At 47.0% G+C, this 12,881-nt stretch overlaps 1 protein-coding gene across 1 annotated transcript; it reads right to left on the reverse strand.

Moving 5' to 3' along the window:
* Positions 1 to 388: 388 nt before the first annotated feature.
* LOC101825565 (cytochrome P450 1A2-like) lies at positions 389 to 7,329 on the reverse strand. Its single transcript, NM_001281373.1, is given in 7 exon segments — positions 389 to 965; positions 2,673 to 2,759; positions 3,517 to 3,640; positions 3,926 to 4,015; positions 4,595 to 4,712; positions 5,254 to 6,090; positions 7,296 to 7,329. Coding segments are annotated over 6 exon segments (1,542 nt in total). The 5' UTR covers positions 6,082 to 6,090; positions 7,296 to 7,329; the 3' UTR covers positions 389 to 670.
* Positions 7,330 to 12,881: the final 5,552 nt, after the last annotated feature.

Genomic DNA, 12,881 nt, shown 5'->3' on the forward strand with positions numbered 1-12,881 from the left:
TTAGGTCCTCATGCTTACACAGCAATCATTTTCCCCCTCAGAACCGTATCTCAGGTCCTTGTTTCCACTCCAGTCAACCCACATACAACTGGGGTTGTTAATTTCCCCTAACCATGAAAAGTCACACCTGCTTTTTGAGGATAGGACATGGGAGCTACAAATCCACCATAGGCTGGATCCTTTCCTCTCTGCCTCTTTCAAGTTTTCAAAGACTCAAGTCCTAGAGGAAGAGAGGCAGGAGAAGGCAGAAATGACGCCCCCACTGTTAACTATGAGGAAACAGAATGAGGCCTACTTGGAGTCCCAGGACTCAAGGAAGCAAGGCCTACACGACAACATGAGTGAACTTTGAAAGAACCATGGTGAGTGAAAAGAACCAGTCACAAACCATAGATCATTGAGTTTATGTGATGGGACTAGAGTAGGCAAATTTATCGAGTCAAAAACTACATTAGCATCTGGTGGAGCAAGGGAGACAGGTTAGGATGAATAGTCATAAATCTTAATGGGTATAGGTTTGGGGGTATATGACAGACAATATTCTATTTGATTGGAGGTGAATTATTTGGTGAAAGAATTGTACTCCAAAAAAAAGCTGTTATTTAAAAAGAAAGGGAAAGAAACAGAGGTGACAGCCCCATGGATGCCTCCTCCCCTGCCTCAGCCATCTTCATTTGGAAAAACGTGGCCACGCCTGGATGTATTTGCAGGTCTGAGGTTTCATGGTCAGCCCGTAGGTAGGTGTCAGGTCCACCTTTGTGCCCGGTGGCACGCTGAACTCCAGCTGCTGCAGCAGGATGGCTAAGAAGAGGAAGACTTCCCACTTGGCCGGGATCTCCCCAATGCACCTGCGCTTTCCCAAGCCAAAGAGCATCACCTTCTCACTCAGAGTCTTGTTGATGACTGTGTCATTATCAGTAAGAAACCGCTCTGGACGGAACACAAAGGGGTCTTTCCACTGCTTTCTGCAAGAGGAACAGGTAGGACCTGAGCAGGGTGGACTCTGGGAGGAAAGGGTAGCTATGTTCTCCCAGCTTCTGTGAGAGCACAGTGTAAGAAAAGAGCGACAGTACCAACAGCCCGAGGGGAAGGTACCAAACATGGTTTATCTCCTTTTGTTATGGTTCTTTGGAGTTTGTTTGCTTTGAGACTGGGTCTCATGGGTCTAAAGTTGACCTGTGTAAGCCTAGGTCCCCTTGTTTGAAATTCTGACCCTTCTGCCTCTACCTCCCAAGTGCTAGATTACAGGCATGTGCTTGTGATCGAACCCAGGGCCATGTGCATGGCAAGCCAGCACTCCACCAACAGAGCCACACTTCCAGCCAAGTTAGTGCTTTTTTAAAATAAAACTCTTGCCTGGCAGTTATGGCTCATGCCTTTAATCCCAGCACTCAGGAGGCAGAGGCAGTTGGATCTCTGGGAGTTCAAGGCCAGCCTGGTCTACAGAGTGAGTTCCAGGACAGCCTCCAAATATACAAAGAGAAACCTTATCTTAAAAAACCATGTATGTATGTGTGTGTGTATGTGAATAAAATGATCAACCTTAAAGATAGTGGATTTTGATTATTTTTAATTTTTTAAATGATATTTTTATTTATTTACTTTGTGTGCATGTGGAGGTCAGAGGACAACATTCAGGAGTCAGTTCTCCCCTTCTACCATGTGGAGCCTGGGGACTGAACACAGGTGTTGAGTGTGGCAGCACATGCCTTTACCTGCTGGACCATTCCCATGGTCCAGGACAGTATTTTGTTTTGTTGCATTGGTTTTCCAAGATGAGGTTTCTCTGCGTAGCTCTGGTTGTCTTGGAACTCACTCTGTAGACCAGACTGGCTGCAAACTTAGAGACCCACCAGCCTCTGCCTCCCGAGTGCTGGGATTGAAGACATGTGAAACCACCACCCAATGGGTGATAGTGGTTTTAATATTCATTTGGTTTAGTTCCTTTTTAAAACATGTGGTTCTGGGAATTGAACCTAGAGTCTTCCACATCGCATATCCTACCAGTGAGCTATAGCTCCTGTTCTCATTTGTAAACTCAAGGAAATAATGCTGTATCAAAAGAAAACTGAAAGAAGGGGAACGTTTCCTCCCTCCTATTCCCAATAGGCCAGTAGCAGGGGAGATCACTGTCTTCCTCGGCTTATGCTTCTTACTCTGGACTAAAAATTGACAATATACATATGGATGGTGTTCTTGTGTTCAATATGTCCTGGTTTGGATGGATGGCCCATCTACAAAGGAGAGTAGAGTTTTCCAAGGACATCTTTAGACCATTCCCACAAGTCATTTGAGCTATCCTTATTATCTATTCAACTGCAATTCCATCCCCCCTCCCTCTCTCCCTCCCTCTCTCCTTCCTTCCTTCCTTGAGACAGGTGTGTAGCCTAGGCTAGCCTAAAACTTCCCAAGAAGTCCAGACTAGCCTTGAACCTTGAACTCACTGTAATCCTCTTGCCTCAGCTTCCTGAGTGGGCTGTATTGCAGGCATTTGCCATCTACACCAGATACCTAGTAAGTTCTTCTGTACACCGAACTTGAGGAACAGTTTGTCACTTGGAATAGGCTATCTAGCAACGAGATGTTGTTCCTTATATGAGCAGTTCGTGAAGGGACAGACAACCTTTCTGATTGCTGAGCAATCCGCTTTCCCATCAGGGCTATGTACTCACTCGTCATGGTTGACCTGCCACTGGTTTATGAAGATACAGCGATCCTTAGGGATGTAGAAGCCATTCAGTGAGGTGTCCCTCGTTGTGCTGAGGGGGGAAGAGAGCTCTGTCCAGTTCAGGGCTTGGAGACGCTGTGGTGTGGCTTATTCCTCACTCCACTCCATCCCAGTGTGTGACTACCACAGTCTCCAAGCCCCATACCGGGAGGTCACATGAAGGGCAGGGAACATGGGGGGAATTATCCTTCCTTTTTCTGGGATCGTGCCCTTCAGCTTCAACACTTACTAGATTCTCCTTGTGCTCAGATGTGCACCGGGGCAATCTCTGCAGCCAAGAATTCAGTGGTTGGGGTTTTCCCTGGGGAGCCTGCTGCTTTTGTACCAGGAATAGCTAGGCTAAGGTGTGAGCAGAGGGAAATCTTCACTCTCACAACCCTACAAATCATCTGTGGATGAAGCTTTACTTGGTGGATGAACAACCAAAAGAGTCTTCTGGATGGAAGGGGACACATGAGTCAGGCTTGACTTTGGGCAAGGGTAGAGTATAGGAGCTGGGTAGATGTCTTTCCAGGCAGAAGGTCCAGCTTAAGCTAAATTGGCAGGCGGCTGGATTACCCTTGTGAGGGACAGTGAGGAGGGACTGGCCGGCAGAAGATATCCACAGGGAGCAAACAGGAGTGGAGGCAAGTGACTGCTGAGACCATAGCAGGTGATAGACCTGAGGCTACGGGTCAGAAGCTGAGGTTACGTTCAGGAAGGAGATGCAGCCTGAGGTGAGCCTGGAGCTGAGGGCCTGGGTGGAGGGACAGTATGAAAACTTAGGGGGCACAGAAAAGGGGCCTTACCTGTGGGGGATGGTGAAGGGGACAAAGGATGTGTATCGGTAGAGCTCCAGGATGAAGGCCTCCATATAGGGCAGCTGAAGTCGGTCAGAAAGCCGTGGTTGCCGATCCCTGCCAATCACTGTGTCTGCAAAGCACAGGCAGAGCTCGTGGGATGCTCTGTCTGCTCTATGCCTATGTATCCCTGTTATACTAGTGTCACTCTGTGTTGGCCTATGTTTTCTCATGGTTCTGAGACCTCATAATCCCCACCCCCACAACCTTATCTGGACAAGCCATGTTCCCAGGACTTAACATAGTAGGCACATAAACACGTTTTTTTTTTTTTTTTTGTTTTTGTTTTTTTTGCAGATCAACAAGTGACCTGGAGCCTGAAGGCTTCTCTGACTGCAGGATTGGGAGCAACACATACCCAGCTCCTTGTGGATCTTCCTCTGCACATTGGGCCATGTCACAAGGAGCAAAATGCTCCAGGTGATGGCTGTTGTGACCGTGTCAAATCCTGGGCAGCAGGGGGTATGGTGAAGGAGAAAAGGCATCAGGGAAAAGAAAAACATTTTTAACAAGCAACACCATATGTGGAGCAAGCACTATCTCTCTGACTCCCACCCCTCTGTATCTGGAGGGAAGGGTTGAGTCCTCGACAGTAACTTGAAAGCCAACCATGGTGGCTTATACCTAGAATCCCAACACTGAGAAGTCTGAGGCAGGAGAATTGCCATAAGTTTGAGGCTAGCCTGGGATACAGAGGTAATACCTTGTCTTAAACAAAACAAGTCAGAACCAACCAAATCCAAAAGTAAAACCAATCAAACAAACAAGAACCTAAAGCACATTGTTTTCATAGTCAGTGGCTGGAATTAGCAGCCTGAACCCTTTTACTTTCCAGGTGGGGAAGCCCAAAGGAGAGGGACTTTATTGAGTTTCTCCCAGGAGTTAGTGGCACAGCATGAGGTCACACCTTGATCCTAGGACAGGTGTCTGTCCTGTGTCACCTGACATGTGGTTGGTGAGTTAGTTGACAGGGTGGGTATGGATAAATAGTAGCTGATGGATAAAGGGGCAGGAGTGTGGCTCCTACCAGCTCCAAAGAGGTCATTGACAATGTTGACAATCTTCTCCTGAGGGATGAGGCCACCGCTGTCTTTGGAGTTCTCACTGTGCTTGAATAGAGCACCTGTGATGTCCTGGATACTGTTCTACAAGGACACAAGTTTAGGGGAACTTTGGCATTTTGAGGGCCAGATCTGAGATCATGCCCCATTCCATTTGATATATCCCCAGGACATGGGAACTGCCTTGGCCTCCAGGCACTGGGCTGGGGCTCAGATTTTTGAACTGGCATCAGCTCTGAACAGAGCATAGTCGTTTCATGTGCCGCTGACCCTTCTTTCCCATAACCCCAGGGGTCGGGTTTCAGAGGAGGAAGAAGTAAATGTGAACACAGGGAAGGAAGCCGGAGCTTAGCCCCATTGAGGTTCAAGTTCCTGCACAACAACAGCCTTTGAATTAATGACACCCCATATAGCAAAGCACGTGCCTTTGTTTTCTGGGGCTTGGAGAAGCCCCCAGAGGGAACTGTAAGGAACAGGGAGGGGCGGCTGCAGGGCACACAGTTGCTCTGAGTGGCTTGGAGCCTTCCTAGGCCATGGCAAGTCTGAGTACTTTGGAGTAGGATTTGAGGGGTGTATTCTGGGCTTGTGTTGGCGATGGGATTTACAACCTGCCTCCCAGTCTCACCTTGTTGAAGTCTTGATAGTGCTCCTGGACTGTTTTCTGGAGAAACAGCACAAAGTTATCATTGAAGTTCTTAAACCTCTTGAGGTCTGGGTTGGGCAGGTAGCGTAGGATGGGGAAGAAGTCCACAGCATTCCCAGAGGAGACGTTCTCCACAAAGTCGCTACTACCCTTTACAATTCTCAGCATCTCCTCACTCTTCCGGGGGAAGTTCTTCCCAAAGCACATGGCTCCAATGACGTTAGCCACTGATTCTACCACCTGGTTGACGGGTTCGAAGTGCCCAACTTCTGCCGTTAGCTTCTGCAACTTGCTGACTAGATGGTTAGCCTCCTTGATCACATGGTCCTCTAAGTAGCAAGAGGATGCTGAGGTTGGGTCTGAGGCTATGGAGAAACTTTTCAGGGCATCCTGGGCCAGGCGCCGCCGGGCAGCCCACACTGGTCCACAGTCTGGGTTGAAGGTCATGCTCTTGCCATTAGTGATAAGTGTGAAACTGTAGAGGTCTGGCCGGCCCTTGAAGTCATCTCCCTGCCGCACCAGGGCCTGCCGGATGGTGTCCAGGCCACTCAGCACCACCACAGGTGTGGAGCCAATGCGGATCTGCAGTACATCCCCATACTGCTTGCTCAGCTTTGTCAGCGACAGGTGTGGGTTCTTCCCCAGGGTCAGCACATGCCCAAGAATGGGCAAGCCCCAGGGCCCTGGTGGAGTCTTCAAGCCTTTGGGGACCTGGGTTCTTAAAGCTCTGGCCACCCAAAATACTATACAGAAGATGGCAGTGGCCAGTACTAGCTCTGTGGACAAGGAGGTGTACTGGGACAGTGCCATGTGTACCAGCTGTAGGAGAAATGGAAGGATGGGGTGGTTATGGGTGGATTCTGAGCCTCCATTGATTCTTTTGCTCACTCATTCAGTAGGCATACATCCTATGCTTAGCTTTCGGCCAGGAAAGTGAAGGTATACCTGTCATATGTCCTGCTCCCTCAGGAATTTTTCCTTACCCCATCACAAAATTCAAGGGCATCAAAAGAACCTTGCATTTATCAACTTAATGTCTGAATTTCCACCCCAGGCTCCCCTGTCTGCCTCTTCTTCATTTCCAATTCTGAGACTAGAATGGATGCAAATGATCACTCCAAAACAATGAAGCTAAAGACAGCTTCTCAACAGCCCCAATCACAGTGTTTGCTAGGCTTTCTGCCAAAAGGTCCAACACAGTGTGGGATTCCTGTTGGTACCTTCTACACACCCAGGGAACAAAAGATACCCCCTTGCCCAAGCCGCAGAAGGTCAGTGTCCCTGGGATGGTACCAATGTCCTCTGGTATTCCCTTCCCTCAATGGTGCTCTATCAATACCAAGCAGGGGCATCCCCTCCAAATATGAGTCTTCATTCACCTCCTCAGGCAAGTATTCTCTCCCCTACCTTTTCACTCCAGGCAACTGTCATTAGAGTTAGCCTCGTTGAAACTGCTTAATTAAAGACAGGGGGCTAGTGCCAGGTGGTGGTGGCACATGACTTTAACCCCAGCACTCGGGAGGCAAGAGACAGCAGAATCTCTTTGAGTTTGAGGCCAGCCTGGTCTACAGAGTGAATTCCAGGACAGACTCCAAAGCTAACACAGAGAAACCCTGACTCAAACAAACAACAACAATAACAAAAAACAGGGCCCAGTGAGATGACTCAGTGGTTCACAGCACTTGGTACCAAGCATGACAACCCGAGTTTGATCCACATGGTGGAAGGAGAACTAGCAACTGACGCCTGAAAGTTTTTCTCTGAGCTGTGGCATTTGGGCAGGCATTTGGGCAGGCAGGCAGGCAGGCAGGCAGGCAGACAGACAGACAGACAGACAGACAGACAGACACACACACACACACACACACACACACACACAGTGAGAAACTAAGGTTCAGGCCTGAGAAACAAGGAACAAAACCTCAGACCTCCCTCAGTTCCCACAGGGTTCCCATTTCTCCATCTCTGATATCATTTAGGATATAGAAGCAGATGCCATGATCAGAAAAGACACACAGACATACCTGAAGGGCAGGGGCTGCAGGTCTCAGAGTTGTGAGAGTCAGTCCAGTACTCCTGGGTTCAGATGAGGGGCCTTTTATAACACTGTCCTCTCCGGACTGGCCCAACTGTCTGGGTCACTTGATATCAAAGCTGGATACCGCTCAAAGTTGGAAGGATCAATTCTTGGCCCTGAGCCATTATTCCTCAACTCCACCTCCTACTGGAGGTTGGGGAATAATTCTTTTGGGTCAGAAGAGGTTATGGGTCCTTGGAGATAAATATCCATGGTATTTTAGGGTTCAGGATGGAGGAATACAACTCTTTCATAGACAGGGCAGAGTCCTGGGTGTGAAAATTAAGCCACTGTACTCACAAGAAAGGGACATGTCTAGACCCCAGCCCAGGCCAACTAGGGGTAGCTCATGTTCCCTGTGAAGGCAGATAGTGACTTTTCTCCATGTGACAAACTACTCAACAAAACTAAGTTTATTTTGGATCACAATTTTGGCGTGTAGTCCATGGTGGCAGGGAAGTCACAGCAGAAGGAACATGAGGCAGTGGATCTCATTGCATCTACAATTAGAATGCAGAGAGAGATGAATGGTGATGCTAAAGTCTCTATACACATATGCATATGTACAGAATACACACACACACACACACACACACACACACACACACACACATTCAACCAGGGCCGGAAGCCTAGGGATGGTGTGGTCCATGGCATGGTCCACAGTCAGGATGGGTCTCCTGTCCTCAGTTAATCTTTTTGGAAAGCTATGTCCTAAGGGGAATCTTCTAGATCACTCTAGATGATATTGGAGATTAACCATCACAAGTATGTCCTAGCTACCTCAACATGTCCCATTATGTGTGTGTGTGTGTGTGTGTGTGTGTGTGTGTAAATTGAACCTACATCCACAAACATACTTAACGAGGACTCTGCCACTGAACTGTGTCTTGACTTCTCCCTCCAACTTTTATTTTCTTTAGAATTTTGTATTTTAAAGAGATTCTCTCTATACCTTCCTTGTGTATGACAGTAAGAAATTAATAGTCAATGAAACAAATGTATGGAATGAATTGCTCCTTGTGGCAGCCATCTTGGACTCTTCCTACTCAACATTATTGTTGACTAGACAAATTCCAGAACCAAGAAGCAAAAGAATGTAAAGCAAATGCAGGGCTGGGTATGGTAGCATACCTCTTTAATCCCAGCACTGGGGCAGTGTAAGTAGCTATATCTCTATGAGTTCAAGGTCAGCCTGGTCTAGGTAGTAAGTTCTAGGACAGCCAGAGCTATATAGTAACTCTCCAAAAAAATTAAATGCCATATATGAACTTGGAGTCTATGTTTTACAGAAGCCATTTTTGGAAAGATAATTGAGGACTCATGGACATGGCCTGGAGAATAAGCTAGATTCTTGAGTGAATACTAATTTTCTCAGATGTGACATACGATCATACTTACATGGTATCTTAGTTACTGTTCTAGTTCTGTGAAGACACACCATGACCCAGGCAACTCTTATGAAATAAAGCATTTAATTGGGGATTTGGTTGCAGTTTTAGAGGATTAGTCCATGATCACCATGGCAGGAAGCAGACAGGCATGTCACAAAAGCAGTAGCTGAGAGCTTTGCATGCTTATCCACAGGCAGCAGGCAGAGAGAGATCAAGATTGAGTTGGTGGCCGGGCGTTGGTGGCGCACGCCTTTAATCCCAGCACTCGGGAGGCAGAGGCAGGCGGATCTCTGTGAGTTCGAGACCAGCCTGGTCTACAGAGCTAGTTCCAGGACAGCCTCCAAAAACCAAAAAAAAAAAAAAAAAAAAAAAAAAAGATTGGGCTTGGTGTGGAGTTTTGAAACCTCAAAATCCACCCCCAGTGACACAATTTCCCCAGCAAGGCCACATTTCCTAATACTTCCTAAGCTGTTCCACTAACAGGGAACTAATTATTCTAATGTATGAGCTATGGGGGCTGTTCTCAAACTGTCACATGTGGGACAATGTTCTTGTTCTTAGGAGGTTGCTGCATGCTTTAGGGGTGAGGTATCATGATACCTGCAACAAAAGTTCTTTTTTTTTTTAAAGAAGTCAAGAAAAAACAAAAACCCCTACATGTTGGTGTTTGTTGAGATGGCTCAGTGGGTAAAGGTGTTTGCCAGCAAGCCTGGTGACCTGAGTAGAATCCCCAGGACTCACATGGTGGGAGGAATTATCCTCTGACCTTCACATGTGTGCCTTGGCAGTTCACATATTGGCAAATGTGTACTCTCTCTTTCTTATACACACACAACAGATAAAAAATTTACAACTTTAAAAATTATAAACTTGGTGGTGGCGCATGCCTTTAATCCCAGCACTCAGGAGGCAGAGACAGGCGGATCTCTGTAAATTCAAGGCCAGGCTGGACCGACAGCCTCCAAAACAATACAGAGAAACCCTGTCTCGTAAAACCAAAAAAAAATTATAAACTTGGCAATGGTGGTGAACACCTATAGTTCCAGCACTCAGGAGGCAGAGGTAGGCAGATCTCTGAGTTGGAGGCCAGCCTGGTCTACAGAGCAAGTTCCAGGACAGCCGGGGTTACACAGAGAAATCCTGTCTCGGAGAAAAAATAAAAAAATACATTATTATTATTATTATTATTATTTTACATATACATATACACAAATTCTGGGATGTCAACATGGCTAAGTGGGTTAAGATGTTTGCTGCCAAGTCTAGATCCTGAAAGATGTCCTCTGACTTCCGTGTGAGCACCAAGGCACACAGATACACAGACAGACAGACAGACAGACAGACACACACACACACACACACACACACACATTAAGCTTCAGGATCAATTTGTGCAAGTGTCAAGGATGTGTTGTGGGATATTTGTACACTGTGTGATTTGCTGTGATGCTGTAATAAAAAGTTGAATGGTCAATAGCTAGGCAGAAGAGTGTATGTGGGACTTTCGGGCAGAGAGAGAACTCTGAGGATAAAAAAGGTTGAGTTGCCAGCCAGACACTCTTTCTATTTTATTGTAGGCATGTGTGAGTGCTGTGCCTTCATGTATGTTTGTGCATCACATGGATGCAGTGCCCATGGGGGCCAGAAGAAGGCATCAGATTCCCCTGGGACTAGAGTTATAGATGATAGTGAGTCACCATATGAGGGGGGAACAGGGTCCTTTAGAAGAGCAGCCAGGGCTCTTAACCACTGAGCCATCTCTCCAACTCCTGGATGCCATTATTTTTTATTTAATGTTATTTATTCATGTCAGGGTCCCTTTTGGGATGCTAGGTGATACTTAGTCATGAACACTCTCGGCTGTGACAAGGTTCTTGGGCTGCCCTTACGTTTGATGACTTTGATAATCCTCAGGAGCCTGGGTCAAGTGTTGTGTTGTATATCTCTCTGTTAGAATTGGCCTGGTGTTTTCCTCTGGCAAGCTTAAGGTTCTGGGTTGTTGGTAGAATGATCTCAGAGGAAAGATGACATTAACACAACCAACCATTGTCTTTGAGATTTTGAACAGTTGACTGAATAGTTACTGTCAAGTTTCAAGTTTCTTCAAAGTACACTTGGTGTTAGGATAGAAGTGATTTTATCCAACTTGCAAACCATGCACCAGAACTGTTGATCCTTACCATTTTGCCAATGGAGTATGGTGATGCTGCCTATAAACCCAGCTCTTGGGAGGTGCAGCCAGGAAGAGCAGAGGCTCAAGGTCATCCCAGCATTCATAGGGAATCTGAAGCCAGCCTGGGCTACATGAGAGGGTGTCTCAAAAGCAAAGCAAAACAAAACCCACAATAAAGAAAAGTACATATATTGTACTAAGCTCAATGTCAATTTTTTGTTTGGTTTCCTTCAGTTTGAGACAGTCTTACTGTATAGTACAGGGCCCATGCATACCTCCAGGAACTTGGACATGACTAGGACAGCAAGGGAATGAAGAAAAGACAGACAGACCAACAGAGAGAGAGAGAGAGAGAGAGAGAGAGAGAGAGAGAGAGAGAGAGAGAGAGAGGGAGGGAGGGAGGGAGGGAGGGAGGGAGGGAGGGAGGGAGGGAGGGAGGGGGAGGGAGGGACAGACAGACAGACAGACAGAAAAGAGAGAGACAGACAGGCAGACAGACAGAGGCAGAGAGAGACAGAGAGAGAGAACAAACCCTGGGATCAGGTTCTAGGCTCTCAAATGGGGAAACTGCTGTACCCTGGAAGCTCAGTATGTTTAATATGTCAAGTTGAACGGAGAGGTAGGCTTATTATATACAGCTGAACAAGGAGATGGGGTTATCACAAACAGGTAAGGAGGCGGGGTTTATGGTGCAGCTGGATCAAGGAGACAGGTGTAGTTAATCTCAGTGGGAGCAGTCTCTGGAGGGAGCAGTTGTCAGGCTGTAAATAACCAGGAGGAAAAGCTCTGGTGGACATTTTCTGCCCACATTGTCAACAATCACACACAGATCAGAAGAAAGATTTGCCTCTGAGCCTAGCTTTGTGGGAGAAGGCTTTGCCATTTTCTACATAGGTCTGAGGCTGTGGGGTCCTTGCCATGGCTGTACCCACGTCAATAGCACACATTCACTCAGGACTTCACTCACTCGGGACTTTGCTCGTTACAGTTCAGACTGGCCTAGAATTCAAGAGTCACCAGCTTGGGGTTCATAAATACTGGAATTATAGGCACCTAGCACTAGTGCCTAGCTTCGGTGCATGTTTACAAACCTGACAACTAGGGGTAAATATTATTTATGCTGTGTGCATTTGCTTGCATGAGTGTGTATGCACCACATTGCATTCAGAAGCTCTCAGAGGCCATATCCTCTGGAACTGGAGTTGTAGATCATTTTGACTATCACGTGGGTGCTGGGAACTGAACTTGGGTTCTCTGCAAGAGCAGCAAACACTCTTAACTGCTGAGACACCTCTCTAGCCTCAGCTTTTTTTTTGAGACAGCGTTTCTCTGTGCAGCTCTGGCTGCCCTGGAACTCACCGTGTAGACCAGGCTGGCCTTTAACTCAGAGATTGGCCTGCCTCTGCCTCCCAAGTGCTGAGATTAAAGGTGTATGCCATCACTGCCCAGCCATCCAGCCCCAACTTTTACTTATTAATTTTACCAATTAATTAATCAATTAATTAATTTTCAGCTCTATCACAGTTTTCCCTTCCTCCTCTCCTCCCAGCCTCTCCCCCAAACCCCCAAAACCTCCTTTTTCTCCAGAAAAGGGCAGACCTCTCATGCATATCAAGTAGCAGTGAGACTCGGCACCTCCTCTCCTATTGAGGCTGGATGAGGCAACCCTGTAGGAGGAAAAGGATCCCAAGAGCAGGTAACAGAGTCACCACTACTCGACCTCTGACCCTTGAGTTTCCAGGGGTTTTTCCGACTCCAACTCTCATCTTACAGTAGTCACTGGAGAATTACAAACACTTGCTACCGTTTGGCTCTCTGTGCGTTTCTGGGATCTGAACTTGGGTCTTCCTGCTTGTGTGGCAAGTACTTTACCCACTGAGCCATCTCTCCAATCCACACCTGGCTCTTTGCATGATTTCAAGGAACCTGAATTCAGACTTCGGGGACTGCATCCAAATCAATACCG

Source organism: Mesocricetus auratus, unplaced genomic scaffold (genome assembly GCF_017639785.1).
Source record: "Mesocricetus auratus isolate SY011 unplaced genomic scaffold, BCM_Maur_2.0 Super-Scaffold_100022, whole genome shotgun sequence".
Classification (NCBI taxonomy): domain Eukaryota; kingdom Metazoa; phylum Chordata; class Mammalia; order Rodentia; family Cricetidae; genus Mesocricetus; species Mesocricetus auratus.